The sequence below is a fragment of the Chrysochloris asiatica genome, unplaced genomic scaffold (assembly GCF_000296735.1).
Source record: "Chrysochloris asiatica unplaced genomic scaffold, ChrAsi1.0 scaffold00007, whole genome shotgun sequence".
NCBI lineage: Eukaryota > Metazoa > Chordata > Mammalia > Afrosoricida > Chrysochloridae > Chrysochloris > Chrysochloris asiatica.
The window spans coordinates 6,719,338-6,741,245 of record NW_006408525.1 but is presented as its reverse complement, the minus strand read 5'-3'; the positions used below and the strand labels follow the sequence as shown (position 1 = coordinate 6,741,245).

General features: G+C 37.1%; 1 protein-coding gene and 1 pseudogene across 1 annotated transcript in view; one reads left to right on the top strand and one right to left on the bottom strand.

Annotated features, from left to right (window-relative positions):
- Nucleotides 1-21,908, top strand: part of USP32 (ubiquitin specific peptidase 32) — a 214,833-nt gene that overhangs the window by 104,755 nt on the left and 88,170 nt on the right. The window contains exons 3-5 of the mRNA XM_006832353.1: nucleotides 266-371; nucleotides 5,239-5,357; nucleotides 7,677-7,836. Coding sequence (XP_006832416.1) covers nucleotides 266-371; nucleotides 5,239-5,357; nucleotides 7,677-7,836 — 385 coding nt within the window. The remainder of the gene's footprint in view (nucleotides 1-265; nucleotides 372-5,238; nucleotides 5,358-7,676; nucleotides 7,837-21,908) is intronic.
- Nucleotides 19,554-20,000, bottom strand: LOC102823132 (annotated as a pseudogene).

Here is a 21,908-nt window from a genome sequence, read left to right as displayed (position 1 = left end):
CCATTATTGGGGCTATTGAAGAAAACCTTTATCCTTTTGGCCTTGGTAAGGACTCTGGAGAAGAAAAAAAAAACTATTCTGCTTATATGAGCCAGTTATATGTTTGATGTATACATGGTGTAAAAGAGGAAAAAGGCAGAGAGAGTTAGCATCATTTCACTAAAGTTTCCTAGACCATTGTCTGAAAATGGATTAAAGGAAATCATTGTCAAATTCTTCACCACATGTCAACATTTTCTAAGGCTGGCTTTATCACTCTTCCTAGGTGATTTACTGTTCTTTTGGTGGAACATCCAAAGGGCTTCATTTCAATAACTTAATAGTTGGACTTGTTCTCCTTACAAGAGGCAAAGATGAAGAAAAAGCGAAATGTAAGTACGGTTATGTTTTTCAAAATTAAACTGCAGCTATGAGTTAAATTATTTACCATAAAGCTTGATGGTAGCCAAAGGATTTGAATAGATACTTCTACCGAGATGGTATATAGGTGGCCAATAAGCTCTTGAAAAAGTACACAACACAATCTTTAGACAAATGTAATTGGAACAACAGTGAACCAGTTCACATCCACTAGGATGGCTAAGTAAAAAGGTTAGTAACAAGTGTTGATAAGCATGTAGAGAAATTTGAACCCTCATACATTATTGGTGGGATTGTAAAATGGTGTGGTGTGGTGCCGTGGAGTTGGTTCCGATTCATAGCAACCCTGCATAGGGTTTTTGAGGCTATAAATCTTTATGGGAGCAGAAAGTGTCATCTTTCTCCCACAGAATGGCTGGTAGTTTCGAACTGCTGACCTTGAGGTTAGCAGCCCGTCTCATAACCACTATGCTACCAGAGCTCCTTGTAAAATGCTGTAGTCACATTGAAAAGCAATTTGGCTGTTCCTCAAAATGTTAAACATAGAATTACCTTATTCTATGACTCACCAATTCATTCCTAGGTATGGGCCTAAGAAAATGGAAAGCAAATGTTCACATAAAAGTTATATGCATAAGTGTTCATCGTTGTATTATTCATGTTAGGAAAATTGAAACAACCCACATGTTTATCAGCTAATGATTGACTAACTAAAATGTGATATAGCCCACAATGGAGCATTACTCAATGAAAAGGATTGAGGTATTGATACATGCTGTAACATGAATGTATGCTTAAAAAATGTTATGCTAAATGAGAGAAGCCAGTCATGAAAGGTTACCTATTATATGATTGCATTTATATGAAATGTCAAGAAAAGATAAATTTACAGAGACAAAGCAGATTAGTGATTGCCAGGGATGAGAGCTTTGGAAGAAATGGAGGAATGACTGCTGTTAGGTGTGGGATTTCTTTTGGGTTGATTGAAATAATCTAAAAATAGATACTAGTGATGGTCGTGCATAACTCAGTGACTATACTGGTACCTAACCCCATAGAATTGTGTACTTTCTATTTAAATTGCACAGAGTCTATAACATTTAGCTCCAAAAATGCCTACCTTTTTATTCTTGGCCTTCAGATGCTAGCTCTTCAGTCTCTTTTTCTTAACTGCTCACTGATTCCTATGAAGTCTCTCAGATCCTCTCTTCCTCTGAAACCAAAACTGCTTTTTTTTTTTAATAATCCTTAAAGAAGTTTTATTGAGGTTTAACTGACCTAAAATAAAATAAACAAGTTTAGTGTATGCTTCTTTGTTATGTTTGACACGGTAACTCTAAGTCATGAATACCTAGTGAGCAAATCTGTGCCAGCTTTTTTATATATTGGGATTTAACTGTGATTCTCCACCACTCATCTGTCCAAGTTTGTTGCACAGGCTCTGGGAATTGATGGAATACAAATTAAAGTCTTTCAACAAACTGACACAGCACTGGAAGCACTCGCTGTTCTGGGCCAAGAAATTTGGAGGACACAACTGGCCAACTGATTAGAAGAGATCCATATTTGTGCCCATTTGCAAGAGAGGTGACCAACAGAAAGCAGAAATCATCGGAATTCAATATCATTACTATCACATGCAAGATAATTCAAAAACGGCTGCAACAGCATGTTGACAGGGAACTGCCACAGGTTCAAGCCAGATTCAGAGGAGAACATGGAATGAGGGATATCATTGCTGACGTCAGGTGGATCTTGACTGCAAGCATAGAACAACAGAAAGATGTTTACGTGTGCTTTATTGACTATGCAAAGGCTTTTAACTGTGTGGAACTTGACAAACTATGGACAACATTGAGGAGAATGAGTATTCTAGAACACTTAATTGTGCTAATAAAGAACCTGTATATACACCAATAGGCAGTCATTCAAACAGAACAAGGGAACACTTAATGTTTTAAAATCAGGGAAAGTGTACACCAGGGCTATATTCCTTTACAATGCACATTCAGTCTGTTTGCTGAGCAATAATCCGAGAAGCTGGATTATATAAAGAAGAACATGGCATCAGGTTGGGAGTTAGACTTAATAACAATCTGTGGTATGTGCAAGTGACACCATTTTGCTTGCTGAAAGCAAAGAGGACTTGGAAATACTGATGAAGAGCAAAGACCACAGCCTTCAGTATGAGTGGCACCTCATTCTTTGTAAAGAAAACAAAAATCCTCACCATCAGATCAATAAATAACATGATAAATGGAGAAAAGATTGAAATGATCAAAGACTTCATTTTGCTTGGATCTACTATCAACTCCCATGGAAACAGCAGGCGAGAAATCAAATGATGTATTATTAGGTAGATCTGCTTGTCAAAACTTCTTTTAAGTGTTCAAGAGCAAAGATGTCAGTTTGAGGACTGAGATGTGCCTAACTGAAGCCATAGTTTTCAGTAGCTTCATAAGCATATGAAAGTTGGATAGTGAATAAGGAAGGCAGTAGAAGAATTGATGCATGTGAGTTGTGTTGGAGAAGAATATTAAAAGTACCATGGATTGTCAGAAGAACAAACAAATCTGTGTTGGAAAAAAAGTACAGCGAGAATGCTCCTTAGAAGGCAGGATGATATAAGAAACTTTGTCTCTTGTATGTCCAGCATATTATCAGGAGGGACCAGTCCTCAGAGGAAGATATCATGCTTGGTAAAGTAGAGGGTTATTGAAACACAGGAAGACGACCCCCAACGTGCTGTATTGGCACAGTGGCAGCAGCATTGGGCTCAAGCATAACTTGTGAGAATGGCGCAGGACCTGGCAATATTTTGTTATGTTGGGCATAAGGTCACTATGTCAGAACTGACTTGTTTTGCACCTCACAACACCAACAACTGTGATCCTTGTTTATCTGAATTAATATTTTTCCAGCAACACGTATGCATATACATTGGCCGTAGTGGTGGTGTTGTTGAGTGCTGTCCAGTTGGTTACGGCTCCTAGCGACCCTATGTAGGGTTTCCAAGGAGAAACTGCTAAGGTTCAAAACCGATCTTGCAGTCCAGTGAATTAACCCACAGCGCTATACCAGCACTCCATAAACTGGCTATGGTAGTGGTGATGGTGTGCTGTGGAGTCGGGTCCAACTCCTAGCCACCCTGCATAGGGTTTCCAAGGCTGTAAATCTTTATGGGAGCAGAAAGCCTTATTGTTCTTCCATGAAACAGATGGGACTTTCAAGCTGCTGACCATAAGGTCAGCAGATTGACTCATAACCACTATGCTACCAGAGCTATAGGCAGCTAGTAATTTAAAATAAAAATGTTTTGTAACAGATGCAAATGTATATATGGTTTTGAAATTTATTTGTTTTTTATTATTTCAAATATATATATAATATATACTTTTACTTATCTTTATTATTAGTTTACAGCATATCATATTTGTGCCAAATCTTAATTAAAAAAACACACAAAATATTAAGGTTGTTGTTGTTGTTATGTGCCATGGAGTTGATTCCGACTCATAGCTACTCTGCATAGGGTTTCCAAGGCTGTAAATCTTTACGGGAGCAGAAAGTCTCATCTTTGTCCCATGGAACAGCGGTAGTTTCGAACTGCTGACCATGAGATTAGCAGCCTGATTCGTAATCACTACACTACCAGAGCTCCTGAAAATATTTATAGTTCTGGGTACAACTAACTCTCTGTCACCCCCTTAACCTCATCCCTTTACTTCTCTTAACAGTTAATCATGCTTATGACCATCTGTTACTCCTCAAGGTTTTTACATATTTATGATGTGTTTATGTATCCTTAAACAGATCTTCAGCTGTTTTGCAGGTTTATGCTTTCTAAAAATGGTATAGTATTGTATGGCTGATTTTGCATTTTGTTTCACCCCTGACTATTTGTTTTCGATATTTATCCTTTTTGACACACACATCTGAATGTTATTTAAACTGCTGTGTAGTATTCTACTGTGTGTATTTCAATTTACCAATTTTCTTGTAAATAGACCTACATTTCCCCCCCTACTATTTGCTATTACAAACAATGCTCCAGTGCGTTTCCTTGCCTTCATAAGTGAGAGTTTCTCAAAGGTGAAATAGAGTTGCCTAGAACTGGAGTAATTTGATAATACATTTTCATTTTTACTAGATCTTGGTAAACTACTCTCAAAATCGTTTGCACTAATTTGTAGTCCAATTAACAGTGTAAAAAAGGTCCCATTTCTCTACATCATTGCAACTCTTGTTATAATCATAACTAAATTTTTTGCAAGTCAGATGTGTTTGGAATGAAATTAGTCAGTCATTAAAAGAACACGTATTGAATGACACCACTATTGTAAAAGATTCAGAAAAGGTTTTCTTAATAAAAGAAACCATCTATGATGGTTACGGGATGGGGTATGAGGAATTATTCACTGAATAGAGGGTAGATACATGTTAACATGGGTGATGGGTCAAGTAGTATACAACACAAGGGAGGTTGGCAGAGGAAAGATGAAGGTAGTGGGAGACACAGGGAGGAATTTAAGAGTTAAAGTGTATAGAGGTGATTATTGGTAACTGATGTTACATGGAGGGGATTAAAATCATTGTAATGAAGTGAAGTATGGGATTTGTTGAATGTGAATCTGATGATGTTCTCTGTAAGCCTTCAATCGATTCACAATGAAAAGTTTTTAAAAGTTGAATGTGTTTGAAAGAGGTATTACAGGACTGCTTTAGTTTGCATTGCTAGATCTTGAGGAATAAAATTACATTTGTAAAGTGCTTGGCACTAATTATCCTTCTTTAATTGTTACCTCCTTGTTCCCTTTCTATTTCTACTAGTGTATATTTAATCTATGGTAAAATTAATTTATTCTTTCTTTCTCCTAGACATTTTTAGTCTTTTTTCAAGTGAATCTGGGAGCTATGTTGTTCGGGAAGAAATGGAAAGAATGCTCCATGTGGTGGATGGTAAAGTCCCAGATACATTGAGGAAGTGTTTCTCAGAGGTATATTTTTAATTTGCATTTCTTTCCTTCTTGTTGACAAAGTATGACCTCTTAGTTGTCTAATCAGTTTAATTATGATGAATAGATGTTTATGTGTCATATATTTTTGACATGTTTCTCTCTAATATTTGCAGTTTCACCTATAGATCTGTTCTGCTCAAAGGCCCATGACTGTCATTACTGCTATATTTGTGAATCTGAAAATAACTCTCTGTATTTACATATAATGAAACACTCTCAAACTCTCAACCAGCAGATACACACCTGCTCTTAACTAGAGTATTCCCTAAAGTACTGTCATGTCAGTTGCCCAGATATTAACCTTCCACCTAGTTTCTGCATCCTTTGAGCCCTTTCAAGTTCTAGTCTTAAACAGCTTTTGGCTCTGGGGCACAAGGGGTTTGGGGGACTTAGAGGTTGTAATTAGAGGTCATGTTCAGCAATGTTACAAACTAAATTTTTTTCTCTGGGTTGGTCTAACAGTCTAACTTTTTTTTTTTTTTTGTATTAAATCATATAAAATGATGTATTTCCTTACTACATATCATTTCCTTTGTTATGTAACATATTACCATGAACTATGAACTAAGTGGCTTAAAGTAACATACATTTATTATCTCACAGTCTCTGTGGGTCAGGAGTTTGGGCAGAGTACATTTGAATCTCCTACTCAGGGTCTTACAAGGTTTTGGTCAAGGTGTACTCTAGGTGTTCAGTCTCATCTGAAGTTCAAGGTACTTTTCCAAGCTCACTGATCATTTGCAGAATTCAGTTTCTTGGGGTTATAGAACTTAAGTCCAATTTTCTTAATAGCCATCCACTGGGATCCACTCGTAGTTCCTAAAGGAAACCTCCTCATAACATGACAGCTGACTTGCTTCCTTGAAGTTAATTATAGTTCACAGAATCTTCAGTGGATACAAACAAAACATATTTATATGAGATTTCAACATGTAGATTTTGTGTAGATTAAGTTGTTAGAATATTTAAAGATAGAGTGGTGGAGAAGAGTGTCTAAGAATTTAAAGTAGTTTTAAAAAGGTTTTATGGGATGAGTCCGTTCTTACCTGAAAAAGTAAGTGTTATTAATGTCTATTTAGAGTGAGGAAAGGGCACCAGCATTCAAGGAATACTTTTCTTACTTGAGAGTTTTACTGAGGACAAAAATACACAACTAATTTGGCCCAGAACATGACCAGTTTCTTGATCCAGTAGTGTGGCTCATCTTTACAATGGGAAATGACCTATGTAATTGAAAGCTGACTATATTTAGAAATGATTTCTTTAAGGTGGGGGTAAGAAGAAATTTGAAGGATTACGTTTTTTTAAATATTTTTTAAATAGGTGCTAAGCTCGTATTAGTTCAGACAACAGTCTTTTTTTTTTTTGAAGACAACAGTTTTTTAATGGTAATGAACATCATTTTTTGTAATGTTCTTATAAGGTAAAGACAAATAACTCATCTGAACCATTTTTAAATTGACATTTTCTTTCTGGGCATAAAAACAATGCAGTAATAAAGGAAGTAATAAGTCAAATCATGTTCTGCCACACGCATTAACTTGTCATCTGAGATAGCCTACTTACAACTTCTAATCCTGGTGTGGCGCCGTAGGATAAGCATTGGACTGCTAATCTCAAGGTTGGTGGTTCAAACCCACCAGCTGCTCCTTGGAAACCCTATTCAGGGTTGCTATGAGTTGAAACCAACTCTACGACACTTAACAACAACAATTTAATCATTTAATTTTTATACAGACTTTTATTCTTTTGAATGGTAGCTGAAAGTTTTGTATCTTGATAGTTTTAATAACTGTTTTGATACTAGGATTTTTTTAAAAGTAGCCCACAGTGCATTTTTTGAGGTTTGATCTCTAACTGATCATTATAGTGTTCATAACTGTATTTATAGAATGTTGTTGTTGTTGTTAGGTACCAGCTCATAGTGGTAAGTGGAAAGGTCTGGAATGTGAAACACAAGTTTAGTGGTTCTAGTCCAGTAGCCACTCAGTGGTAGAAAGATGAGGCTTTCAGTTCCCACAAAGATGTACAGTCTTGGAAACCCAGTGCAGAGTTGCCATGAGATGGAACCGACTTAGCAGCACTTAACAGTAACAGCAACCACATCCGTTTTATGCAGTCAGACGTTCTGAAGGATAATTGTTAAGAACAGTTGGATTTCCAAGTATACACTATTTAATGCTATAAAATAGATAGCAAAATGGTAATTGTCAACTAATCAAAAAATTCAAATTGTTTAGATTCTTAAGTAAGGTTCCTTAAAATGTGAGTAAACTTGTCTCTTTTTTTTAATTTTAGGGTGAAAAGGTTAACTATGAAAAGTTTAGAAATTGGCTTCTTGTAAACAAAGATGCTTTTACCTTCTCTCGTTGGCTCCTGTCTGGAGGTGTATATGTTACCCTCACTGATGATAGCGATACTCCTACTTTCTACCAAACTCTGGCTGGAGTCACACACTGTAAGTAATGACATTTCCTTGGTTTCATTTTACTTTTCAAACAATTGCCTATTAATATGGGAATATGCATATAAAGGAGAGTGTCTTTTTCTAACAAAGTGTAATAAAATGAAATATTTTAACATGGAATATATAAAAATGCAAACCAGTTTACTGTCGAGTTGTTTCCAACTTGTGGCAGTTCTATCCATGTCAAAGCAAAACTGTGCTCCAAAGGGTTTTCAATGCTGATTTTTTTAGATGTGGGTCACCAGGCCTTTCTTCCTAGGTGCCTCTGAGTGACCTTAAACCTCCAAGCTTTAGGTTAGCAACTGAGCACATTAATTGTTTGCACCATCCAGGAACTCAAAGCAACCCTATATGACAGAGTAGAAATGCCCCATAAAGTTGCCTTATAATCTTTACAGAGCAGACAGTCTCATCAGGTGCCACATTGTTCTTCAGCCAAGTGGCTGGTGGGTTCGAAGAGCTTACTTTATGATTAGCAGCCGAGCATTTAACCATTGATTCACCAGGGTTCCTTATTTCAGTCATGGCGTTCCTTAACCAAATATATTAGTTTCCTATGACTTGTTGTAACAAGTTACCACAAACTTAGTGGCCTAATGCAACAGAATTTTTATTCCCTCACCATGTTGGAGTTTCTCAAAGTCTGAAGTCAAAGTGTCAGAAGGTCCATGCTCCCATCTGAGGGTACTAGGAAAGATCGTTTTTTTTGCCTTTTCCAACTTTTGGTGGTTCGGCATGCTTCTTCACTTGTGGCAGCAGAATATAACTTTACTATCTATCTTCATGCTCACTAACCTCTTTCTCTGCAGCTCTATTTTTTTCTTCCTCTTCTTATAAGAGCACCATTAATTAAGAGTCTTCCCTAAATTCAGAATGGTTTAATCTTAAAATCTGTAATTAATTCCTTTAGCAAAAAACCTTATTTCCAAGTAAGATCATGTTCGGAGGTATAAGGTCGCTATTTACCCCACTACACAAGGTAAAACAATTGGAAAAAATGAGGAGATAAAACAGTGGGATAAAAAATTTCAAGGGGCATCATGAGAAGACAAAGTCAAATATTATAATGAAATGTGCAAAGATCTAAAGTTAGAAAACCAAAAGGGAAGAACACGCTCAGCATTTTTCAAGCTGAAAGAATTTAAGGGAAAATTCCAGCCTTGACTTGGCAATATTGAAGGAATCTTTTGGCAAAATATTTAATGATGCAGGAAGCATCAAAAGAAGATAGAAGGAATACAGAGGTACTGTATCAAAAAAAAATTGTTGATGTTCAGCCATTTCAAGAGGTAGCATGTGATCAAGAGCCAATGATACTGAAGGAACAAGTCTAAGGAGGCCTGAAGGCACTGGCATAGAACAAGGCACCAGGAATTGATGGAATGCAAGTTAAAATCTTTCAACAAACTGATGTGGCACTGGAGTCACTAGCTAATCTGTGCCAAGAAATTTGGAATACCAAAGAGAGGTGACCAACAGAATGTGGAAATCACTGGACAGTATCGTTAATATCCCATGCAAGTAAAATTGTGCTAAAGCTAAATAAGAAATGACTGCAGCAGTTCATTGATAAGGATCTGCCAGAGGTTCAAGCTGGATTAAGATGAGGACGTGTAACAAGGGATATCATTGCTGATGTAAGAAGGATCTTGACTGAAATTAGAAAATACCAGAAAGATATTTACCTGTGTGTTATTGACTATGCAAAGGCTTTCAGTGGTGTGGATCATTACAAGCTATGGACAACATTGTAAAGAATGAGTATTCCAGAACACTAAACTGTGCTCATGAGGAACCTGTACATAGACCAAGAGGCAGTTGATTGAATAGAACAAGGGAACACTAAATGCTTTAAAATGAAGAAAGGTGTGTGACAGTGATTTATTCTTTCACTATACGTATTCAGTCTGTATGCTGAGCAGATAACTCAATCAGCTGAATTATATGAAGAAAAACATGGCATCAGATTTGGAAGAAGACTCATTCACAACCTGAAGTATGCAGATGATACAACCTTGCTTGCTGAAAGTGCACAGGACTTAAAATACTGATGAAGATCACAGACCACAGCCTTCATTCAGTATGGGCCGCACCTTAATGTAAAAAAGCAAAAATCCTCACCACTGGACCAATAAATAGCATCCATATGAGCTCTGGTAGCGTAGTGGTTACGAATCAGGCTGCGAACCTTAAGGCCAGCAGTTCGAAACTACCAGCCGTTCCGCGGGAGAAAGATGAGGCTTTCTGCTCCCATAAAGATTTACAGCCTCGGAAACCCTGTACAGGGTCGCTATGGGTCGGAACCGACTTGAAGGCACTTAACAACAACATATAAATGGAGAAATATTGATGTTGTCAAAGGCTTCATTTTACTCTGATCAGCCATCAACACTCATGGAAGCTGCAGTCAAGAAATCAAGCGATGTACTGCGTTAGGCACATCTGCTGCACAGGACCTCTTTAAAGTGCTCAAGAACAAAGATGTCAGTTTGAGAACTAAGATGTGCCTGACCCAAGCCATGGTATTTTCCATAACCTCAAATGCATATGAAAGTTAGACAATGAATAAGGAAGACCGTAGAAGAATTGATGCATTTGAGTTATGTTGTTGGAGGAGAATATTGAAAGTACCATAGACTGCCAGAAGAACAAACAAATCTGTATTGGAATAAGTACAACCAGAATGTTCCTTAGAAGCCAGGATGGCCAGACTTCATCTCTCATACTTCAGACATATTGTCACATGGGACTAGTCCTTGGAGGAGAACATCATGCATGGTAAAGTGGAGGGTAAGCAAAAGAGTGGAAGACCCTTAACAAGATGGATTGGCACAGTGGCAGCAGCAATAGGATCAAGCTTAGCAATGATTGTGAGGTTGACACAGGACTGGGCAGTGTTTTGTTCTGTTTTGCATAAGATCACTATGAGTCAGTACTGACTCAGTGGCACCTAACAACAACAAACAATGTGTTAACTTCTAGTGTTCGTCTTTTATGTGGCCGCCAAACACTGCGTATACTCTTTTACTTGTTTTACTTCCTAACACTGGGATGTTTTTCCCATGCTGTTACCTATCAAATCCTAGTCATCCTTGAAAAGTTAATTACATGTCAACTTTTTTTTTTTTTAAGAAATCTTTTCTTGCTCTTCTCTCAGAAATCACTTATCCTTCTTCTGTACTCTCCTAACACCTTATTTGTACCCTTCTTGAATGAAATTACCACTTTCCTCCTCATATTTAATTGAAGTATTCCATTTATTTGTACAGCATACTATCTCTCCCAAATCATGAGATCCTTGCAGGTAGAAAGTCTGTATTATTTGTCTTTCTATGTCGTTGTTGTTCAATGCTGTCAAGTCAGTTCCAAGGGTTTCCAAGCTGATGAGTTTGAACTGCCAACCTTCCAGTTAACAGTGGAATGCTTATCCCGTAGCACCATACCTGGGCTTTCTATACCACGCCTGAAATAAATATTTGTAGACTCTGGGTATCAAATGCTATTTATAGTTGTTTTTTTGTATGACTTGACTATGAACTACACACTCTTTCTCCTTTCCCCCACTCCCATTTTTATTCCATTGCTACCAGAAGTTCTGTTAAATTCTAGCATGAGTAGGTAGTGAATTTGATTCTTTTACTATTCAGTGCCCTTGTCTTTATTTTAGATAAGAAAGCTTTTCCTTTTGTTCTTTTATATAACTAATACAGGAAACCACTTTATACTCACTAGAAGATCTACCTAACTTAAATTTATATTTAAATGATTAATTACATAGATATTCTGAAATTTTGTTTCATTTGTGATTGTGTGGTGAACTGTTTTTTTGCTAATGCAGATGACTTTCTTACTTTGCAAATGTTACCTATTGCCACTTTGGAAAGAACTATATTGAAGATAATAGACTTATTTAAATTTAATCAGTCAAATAATTTTCAAAATGTTAAAAATATTAACCTATTACCTGACTACATTTTGGAATTGAAAATGATCTTTTTTGTTTTCTATCAATTGGGAAGTTTAGGAAATTTTAATTATTGTTGTTAAGCGTCATTGAGTTGGTCTGACTCTTAGTCACCCTGTGTAAAATTTCTGAGGCTTTATATCTCTGCAGGAGCAGAAAGACATCTTTCTCCCATAAAGTGGCTGGTGGACTTGAACTGCTAGCCTTGTGGTTTGCAGTTCAGTGCTTGACCTACAAAGCCACTGTGCTCCCTTGGATTTTAATAGAATCTAAAAATTAAAATGCCTTTATCTTAAATTATAATGAACAAATATTAATGCCAGTGCATTGTTTCACTTACAGCAATGACCTTCTAATTTCTAAACTGAGTATTCTCTTAGATTCATTGTACCTGCTAACCTCGGTGCTGCCTTTTAGCACTATTGACCATTCATTCCGTTTTCTTGAAGCTCTTTTTAGCTTTTGCAACCCTGTTTCTTTGAGGTGTACCTTTCTTTGTACTTTTTAAAGTTTAAGTTACGTCTCAGGATTTGTTCTTTAGCTCTGTTGTTTTCCTAGATGATGTCCCTCTTTGTTGCATCACAATAATTTTATTGCTTGCCTTATCTTTTATTTCTACCAGGTCATACCTACATGATATCTCTCAAACTACAAAATTATTTTAACAAATGCCTCCTGGATATATATTCTAACACTAAGTTTTTCTCTGTTTTAATACCCTTAAATACTTTTTTTTTTTAAGGCAAATATGTCTTCCTCCTCTTCTTTTAGTTGAGTATTTATCAATCCTTATACCTAGATCCTATGAATCTTAACTCAGCCATGTTTCTTGTATCTTTCGTTTCTGTAGCCACCATTGCAATCTTTCTGTGTTTGTCGTAAAGATAGGAAAGAATAAAGAGCAGTGTTAATTTTTTAAGTATATATTGGCTTTTCAGTCTGCAGAACAGTTTAGATTCTTTGTTGTTGTTTTTAAGTGCCACTAACTCTATTCCAACTCATAGCAACCGTATACAAGATTTCCTTGGAGTGCCTGGTGAGTTTGAACCACTGACCTTGTGGTAATACGGTCCAGGGCTTATCCTATAGCGCCACACCAGGATTCTTTAGCATGGCTTTAAAGTCTCCTAGTATCTTATCCTTGACTTATTTCCTATATCCATTGGCCCTCACATACGTTCTCTGCTTCAGTTATAGAGTTGGTAGTATTTCCATGAGTTCACCATAAGTTTTATAACTACCCCATATATGATTGGAGTACTGGTGTAGCGCTGTGATATACAGCACTGGGCCTCAAGGTGGGTTTGAACCACAAGATTGGTGGTTTAAACTTAACAGCTCCTCCTTGCAAACCCTCTATAGTGTTGCTGTACTTGATGGCACTTAATGACAGGTACCATTTTTCCGAATCTTCTTCATTTAAGGATGCATGCCATCTTTCAACTTGACAACTGAAATATCCCTTTGTCATCAAAGCTCACCTCAGTTATTGTGTCTGCTGTCATGCTTTCTCCATGTGAATTAATTACTTTTTCATTTGGGATCTTGTAATACTTTGTATTTCATTTATTAAAATTTCAGTTCAACATGCTTTTTTGCTTTATCTTAGAGTAAGTTGGAGATGGCTTTGTTTCTCCTAGAAGTTACAAATCCCTTGAGGGTAAGGCTCATGTCTTATTCATCTCTGGGTTTTTTGTTAGCACAGTGAACTTACTGTGTGCTACGTGATTGAACTGAATTGAAAAATTTCAACTGTTAGTAGTCTACATTAGAAATACTCATGTAGCCATTTGACTTCTAGGTATATGTTGATCTACATTTGTAGGATTATATCTATGCCAAGGAGAAAGCCATGTTTGAATAAGGTTTAACAATTTCTAGTGCAGTATGTGAATGTTTATACAAAGACATGTTTTTATGGGCAAACATATTTATAAACTTAAGGAACTGCTGAAAATTTCAAGGTTAGTTCAAAGATACATATATTTTTTGGTTCCTTAGTTTTATTCAAGGCCTTATACAAAATATTTCAGATAAATGAGTTTTAATCCTTATCTTTCTGGAAGTAACGTAATTAATAACCTTCACACAGCCATTCATGTAGATGATTATTCTTCAAATATTGTTTAGTGAGATGTTTCAAATACCTTTTGGAAAAAGGCACCTCAGAGATTCCAGTAATCTTCCTCTTGATTCTTTGAATGGTTACAACCCTTCCACTGAGATTACCAGCTTTCCCATTCTTTGATTCTTTCTTGAAGGAACTCCTCAAAATTGGCAGCATCCATGATTCCATCTTCTATAGGGTTGGATGGGTGCAGTCAAGGATGAACTCCAGAGCTTGCTTCTTTTTTTTGTCCCCCTTCGCCACAAGATTTTTCCCAGGTAGCAGTGAAGGCAGAAAGGAAGTTTGGCAAGCTACACAGACACAAAACGTTTGCAGCATGCAGAGCACATAGGCTGAAAGATATTTTAAAACTTTTTAATTCTAAAACTTTTGGTAACTAACTGATGTGAGGTATTGAAAATTGATGAGCTTATTAAGTTAAGGCACATCAAGGATCAGCTTTCTTTAAACACAGGGGAATTATAAATCTGAACTAATAATGGAGTCACTGATATACCTGCTAAGTCAGTGTGGTGTGTTGCAAAAACCTGGAGAAATACAATGATTTATATTGTCTCAATTATATGTAACATTTCTGTTTGCTGGCATCTTACTTGAACTTTGTCATTTTATTGTTTATTGTAAGAGAAATACTCAAAAATGAAAGATTAACTAACTGTTAGACTGTTACAGTATAGTGGTACTTTTAAGCCTTTGTTTAGTATTAGATTTGGAGAGGATGTTAAAAGTGTAGATTACCTGTTCTTGTCTGCTTTTACTTGGTGGGATCCAGCACATAACAACAAGACTCCGGGTATGGCACTATAGAATAAGCACTGGACTGCAGTCGGTTTGAATCGCAAGTTTTGTGGTTCAAACCCACCAGTTTCTCCCTAGAAACCATGTACAGAACTGCTATGATTCAGAATAGAATCCAGTACTTAACAACAACAAAGGACTCTTTAACAGATACCACCGCATCTTGAAAACCAGTCAAAATGATTGTGGTGCTTATTATTCATGTAGCTGTGGGCAGTTTAACCTTTCTGAACTTTTCCCCCTCCTGTAAACCAGAGTCAGTGACTTACTTTATAGGGGGTTGGAAAGCATAAATGAGAATATATTTTTGAAACGACTCAGCCCAATGCCTAGTGTAGAGTATGCGGTTTACAATGAGTAGGTGTCCTCATATAAGTAATGAACACTTTGCTTGTGAATGTCAGTGTGTTTCACCGTGCTGTGTACACAGAGTAACTGTTGTTAGATGAAGAACTTTTCTTAATTAGAGGGCTGTAAGTTAGTACAAAAAATTAACTTGCCCAGATGTGTGGGAAAAAAGTTTTTCTTCAGTTTGTTTTAATTTGCTATAGATAGAAATAATAGTAAGCTAGTATTAAGACAACTGAATTGCTACTAATTCAGGCAAGCAGCTACTTTCATAGCAGGCTCTACTTTAAAAGCACTATCGCAAAGTCAGAATTACTGCTAAATTTTCATAAATATCCTGACAAGGCCTGGTTTGCATTCTGATGGTTATGATTTATCTGTTATCTATAAATTCTCACTCAGCTTCTGGCTAAACATTTCACTATGGATGTGCTTTGCAGTCTTCTCCACTCAAACAATATTTGGTACATTAAGCTTTTAAAATAATGTATTGGGAATGTGAAAACTTGCTGTGATAAAAATATGGACTGTTATTAACTGACTTAGAAATAGACATAAAGTATTTATTGTTTTAAAGCACCAATGACTCCATTTGAATTTGTGTAATGAGCCAAGGTATCTAGGAAACAAAAAAAGAATGACAATTTTTCACTTGTAAATAACATTTATGTTAGAGTGCAGATGCCTTTAATTACTTTTTCCATACACAATTATAAAGTAAAATTTGAAGTCACAGTAAGTTGAATACACTGCCACATTTAATCACATTTTGTTCTGTTTTATGTAAATCACAAATGAACACTAGAGGGGCTATTTGTATTGGGTACAGAGTAAGAGGAACTCAACTTTTTTGACTTACACAGAATTTTGTCATAGTAAGTACATGTTTTAGAACTACAAATTCAAGCTTTTTTAATTTACATCTTATTTAGATTTAAGAAATTGAATTCTGTTTTAAGACCACAGTTCAAATTTTTATGCTTTATTACAGGGGTGGGGAACCTTTTTCTGCCAAAATTATAATGTCGTTCATGGGCCGTATAAAATCTTCAGCTTAAGAATTAGGTTGCTATATTTGATCAAACATTTAATTACCTCATCACTAATGTGATGGCTGGAACTGCCAGACCAAATGATTTTGAGGGTCTCATGCGGCCCATGAAGTCCTGGTGTGGCGCTGTGGGTTAATGTGTCAGATTGCAAAGCTGTGTGAACGGCAGGGTTGGCGGTTTAAGCTCACCAGCTGCTCCTCAGAAACTTTTGCAGGGTTACTGTGGGTCGGAATCGACTCGATGGCACTTTACAACAACAATGCAGCCCATGGTCTGGACATTCCCCACTATTGTTTTAGTAGATACCAACCAAAATTTTACCCGGACTGTTAGATTTTTTTCTATCAGAATTCGCTATTTAAATATCTAAGATTTAATTTCCAAAAATATTTTTAATCAAAATGTTGCCATCTATAAAGGCACAAAGTGACTGGCTTACAAATTTTCAAGAGGGAGTTTAGTTTCAGAATGTGTGGGGGAAGATAGAAACCTCACTGTAAATAGAATCCCCATCTTGTCTAGATGAGTCTGGTGAAAGGAGATGGGGATAAGATTTGTATGATTCAGTAGTGGTAATTGTTATCATGACTACTTGTGACTGTCACAACTGTAAAGGTAGAAGTTTTGTAACAAATAGGGGGTAATAGTTAAACTTTCAGTCCAGGAACAGAGGAACCCTAGGACCATCAAGGGAGAAGAGCACAAGCAGAATGTAGGACCGTATCCAGAGAAGCAGTGACACGAGAGATGGAAGCAGAGATGAAAACTCTAGACTTATGAAAAGAGAAAAGCTGTGTGCTGGCAGCCAGGAGGCAGGGTTGCAGAATGTGCCCTTTAGTTGTTTAAATGGTTATATATTCTTGAGTGTTTTTGTGTACGTCACCCTCCCAACTCCCACCCCACCCCAAAAAAATACCCAGAGGGAATAGAAGCAAATAATACTATTGAATGATGATACACAGAGGAATTGTAATCATTGCAATGAAACGATGAGATGAGTGTAAAACCGATGTTATCCCATGAAAACTTCACTTAATTCACAATAAAAACTTAAAAAAGACTAAGTGTTGCCAAACCCAAAGTAGGGCTTGCCGCCTGTCACTGTTGTCAGTCACAGAGATGGGGAAAGATCCAGTCAAACCTTTATTAACAGAAAGCTAGCAGTCTGGAGGATAGGAAGAAGAATCTCTCATAATCATCCTGTCCTTCTCAAAGAGGAGGCACATTATATAGGGTAATTTGCATTTAGATGAATACTTCATCTATTTTAATATCAGAGTAGCATTGTTTGGATAAAAAAGAAACAAGCAATAATTTTCCTTAAACATCCTGCCAGGTCCCAGGAGCACTGGTAGCATAGTGGTTATGAATCGGGCTGTGAACCGCAAGGTCAGCAGTTCGAAGCTACCAGCTGCTCCACGGGAGAAAGATGGGGCATTCTGCTCCCGTAAAGATTAACAGCCTCGGAAACCCTGTGCAGGGTCGCTTCGCTATGAGTCGGAACCGACTCCACGGCACATAACAACAACAGTGCCTTAGTTATTGAGATAACTTCCTTAATCGTTTAAGCATGTCCTATTTTCCTTCTAGGACCTTGAGATCATTTCAGCTAATTTTTAAACTAACTTTCTCATTTACAAGGCCCTCGTGTATCAAGCTCTGGTAGTGTAGTGTTATGAGTTGGGCTACTACCTCAAGGTCAGAAGTGCAGAACTACCAGCTGTTCCCTGGGAGAAAGATGAGGTTTTCTGCTCCTGTAAAGATTTACAGCCTCATAAAATCATATGCAGAGTTGCCAAGAGTTGGAACCGATTCCATAGCACGTAACCACCACCACCACCAATGACTAATGGACTCCTGATATGGCATTGTAAAGTTAGCACTAGACTGTGAACCACAAGGTTGGCAGTTTAAACCCAGCAGTTTCTCTTCGGAAACCCTATACAGGGTCGCTGTGAGTTGGAACTGACTCAACAGCATTTAGCAACAGCAATAACAATGACTAAACTGACTCTATTTTGGTAGGTTAGTAGATCCATGCTATCTTAATGATCCAGAGAGAGAGAGAAGAGAAAATATGTTTGTGATGATAGTCTTTTGGTTCAGTATTTAGAGAACATGTTTAGAGATAATAGACACGTTTGAACTAAGTTGGGACAGGTATTATTATTGTCTGTGTGTGTGTGTGTGTGTGTGTGTGTGCGTGCATGATATCTGGCCGAAGGTTATATTTCCAAAGAGCAATCCCTATTCATTTTGGCTTTTTCTCCTAATACTCTTTCCTCATCTATTTTCTCCATAGATACTTAGTACCACATAGTAGAGAGACAGACTACAAACTCAAAATGTAATTACTTTCTACAGACTTAAATTAGTGTATCCCATCTCTCTCATAGCACATGAATAGTTCTAACCAAGCACAACTCAGCCACTGTCTGCTTGAATCTGAAGTTTTCATAAGCTCCTTTGAAATGCCTGCATTTCATAGATTGCCTACTAGTTCTAGATTGGGCTGTCGTCTTTAACATCCTTTGTTGGTTTTTGTTCTTTTTTGATCACTAGTAAAGTTGTTTTTTATTTTGGGGCCCATGATATAAATCCTCCTCTAGGTTATCCTTTTCCTTGTTTTTGAAGTGAACCATAACACATAGCCTTTTTCCCCATTTCTGTGCTATTGCTCCCTATCTTGTTTCCAGATATTTATACACTTTTGTCTCTACTTTTAAAATCTTTCTTTCGCCTTCCTGGTCAGCCCTGAGATTCATGTACCTCTATAAATAGACAGACACTGGCGTCTAACTCTTTTGTATTCCCAGAAAACCCTATGCCTATTGCTTAATTATTTCTTCCACATGGGATTAAAAGGACCAGTCTTCACTTCTACTGGTTTAGCATAATTGTCTTGTTCATGATTTTAACCATAGTTTTTAGCACACTGGCAGGCAAATAGTATTACTATGTTTTTGCTAAATGTTTGCAGAGTAGTAAATCGTTTTGACCATAGATGTTGTACTTTTATTAAAAATACTTTGACCCATGGAAGGTCCAATTTACCGTATGCAGATTGAGCATTTACTATGGGAAATACTGTATTCTGTCTACAACACTCATTTAATCCTTGTCCCTTCTTGGTGGTTCATTTTATTTTTTAAATGAAGAAACCTTGTATGTGAAAAGTTTTCCCAAGATCAAATGACTTAAAGGATGTAAAATTGGGTTGTTTGAATCTAAAACCCAAACCCACTGCCATGCAGTTGATTCTGATTCAAAGCAACCCCATAGGACAGAGTAAAACTTCTCCATAGCGTTTCTGAGACTGTAAATCTTTTGAGGGAGTCAAGAAGTTTGGGTACTTTATTATTTACATGTATGAAGAGCAGGAAGGTAGAGTCCAGGGTGGGACGACACCTGCTTCAACTCAGTCAGTGTTGATGAGCTTGTCCACACCCCAGTCCTCATAGCTCCTGTCTGACAAGTAGCAGTGAATAATGTTGGGACCTTTCGGGCCTTCAGCTTCTTTATGGCGCTGAGCAACGGGCCCAGCTCTACCATCACTTGGGCACATATATGAATGGCTTGGGTACCCAGCCGTTGGGCTGGCTTGTACTTGGTCATGTATGACATGGTGATCTGCTTCTGGTTGGTCTGTGGTCCCTCCTGATAGGGGAGGAGCTCAATATTCTCCTGGCCCTCTTCCTCACTTTTCCAAGTCATCTAGCCCTTTGTCTATCTCCACATCATCAAAGTCATCATCATCAAAATTGTCCTCATCTGATAGAACTCCCATGAGGCAGAGACGGAGCTGTGTGTCCCATAGCCTCTTGGAGACTTCCAAAAGGTATGCCCCCACCTTACACAGTGCCATGTGGAGGAGACTGTAAATCTTTATGGGAGGTAACAGCCTTTATCTGTCTCCCACCCAATATCTGGTTTCTTTGAACTGCCCACCTTATGGTTAGCAGCCTAATGCTTAATCTTGTGCACCACCTGGCCTCATTTGAGCCCTAACGTACATACTTAAACTGTCTAGCAAATGCATTTTTCAGTATGCTGCCTGCTTATTTTTCTTTAGGAAACTTAAAAATAATGATTTTTTAAAATTCATTTTCTCTTACACCACTAATTAATTTCTTTTGATGCAGATAAGATCACTAAATGATTACCCATTGATAAACAGTAAAATAGATATTAGGAGGTTTGACATTTTTAAGAACTATTGTTACTTTCCTTAAGGTGGATCATATTCTTTTGTAGAATTCAGCTATATTTTTTGACAGGAAATAATGTCTGTGTGCCTTTTTTTTATTATACATATGATTTCTAATAAATTAAGAAAGCATTTTTGTGGTTTTCAAAAGATGCGTCATAAAAGAGGAGAAGCCTGCTATAAGTGATTTCTCTTGAGTGTTCTACTTACTGGATCCTGAGACTAATCTGAACTTATCAGCAAATTTTAGCCCTGTATGTATCATTTTAAGGAGCTCTGGTAGCGTAGTGGTTACGAATCAGGCTGCTCTCCTCAAAGTCGGCAGTTCGAAACTACCAGCTGTTCCGCAGAAGAAAGATGAGGCTTTCTGCTCCTGTAAAGATTTGTAGCCTCGGAAACCCTGTGTGGGGTCACTATGAGTCAGAATCAACTCCACGGTACTTAACAACAATAACAACAACATATATCATTTTAGAGTCCTGGTGTGGTACTGAGGGTTAAGGCACTAGCTAGACTGCAAGGTTGCTGTGAACCACAGGTTGGTGGGTCAGGTTCACCAGCCTCTCCTCAGAAACCTTATGCAGTCGGAACTGACTAGACGGCACTAAACAACGACAATAATATATCATTTTGATATTTAATCAAGAAATACATATTGTCTTTGTTTTAACACTTATTATCATGACTAAAAATGCATGTGTTATTCTTTTCCCTACTACTCTGTAGTGTATAATATTAAAGCTGCCTTTAAATAAGCAAAAAATTTATTTCATTGATTTTAAGAACATAAACCGCCTAGTAAATCTCCTTGCCCCTCCTTCATTATCCTCTTATCTGGTAGTAATAATGTAAGGCTTACAGCCATTTAAAATAGATATCAGAAGGTCATTGCTTTTGAGAACTGGCTCTTTCCTCAAAACTGTTAAAGAACTTCATGTGTATATGAAAATACTTGGATATTGTGCCTGGCTCTTTTGATGAGGAACCAACTCTGCTGGTATTTGAGGGCTCTCTTTGCAGATGCAATCTCTGGTGAGGTAGGACTTGGTCAGGATGGTGCAAGGTACAAGCCAAGAGCTATGTAAATTGTCAGGAATATGGTGTGTTACTGTTGTGAACCAGAAAAAATTACACCTGTAGGTAGGTGATAAATTCATTCCAATTTACCTGGTAGATCTTATAAGTTCTTATATTGGGTACAAAATGCATACAGAAAGGATCACTACTGACATAATTACCTCTAACTTTTTAAGTGAAAATATGGTTTGTTGAATTGCCTTTTCCCAGCATTTTAGGTACCAATTCATGTAATTATAGTGATTATTAAATTCTCACTTTATTTTTTTTTCTCTGTTCTTACAATTTTATTCAGTTCTTGACTCTTTAATTTGTCGACTGAGTTCAGGTTGATGCTGCCATGTACGTCATTCTGTAGTTGTTATGTGTTCTTGCTGGTTCTCAGTCCACAGAACTCCCTTTAGGATGTTTTTCATAGCAGGGTTGACTGGCAAAATTCCTTAGCTTCTGCCTATCCTGGAATGTTTTGATTACACCATCGTATTTGAT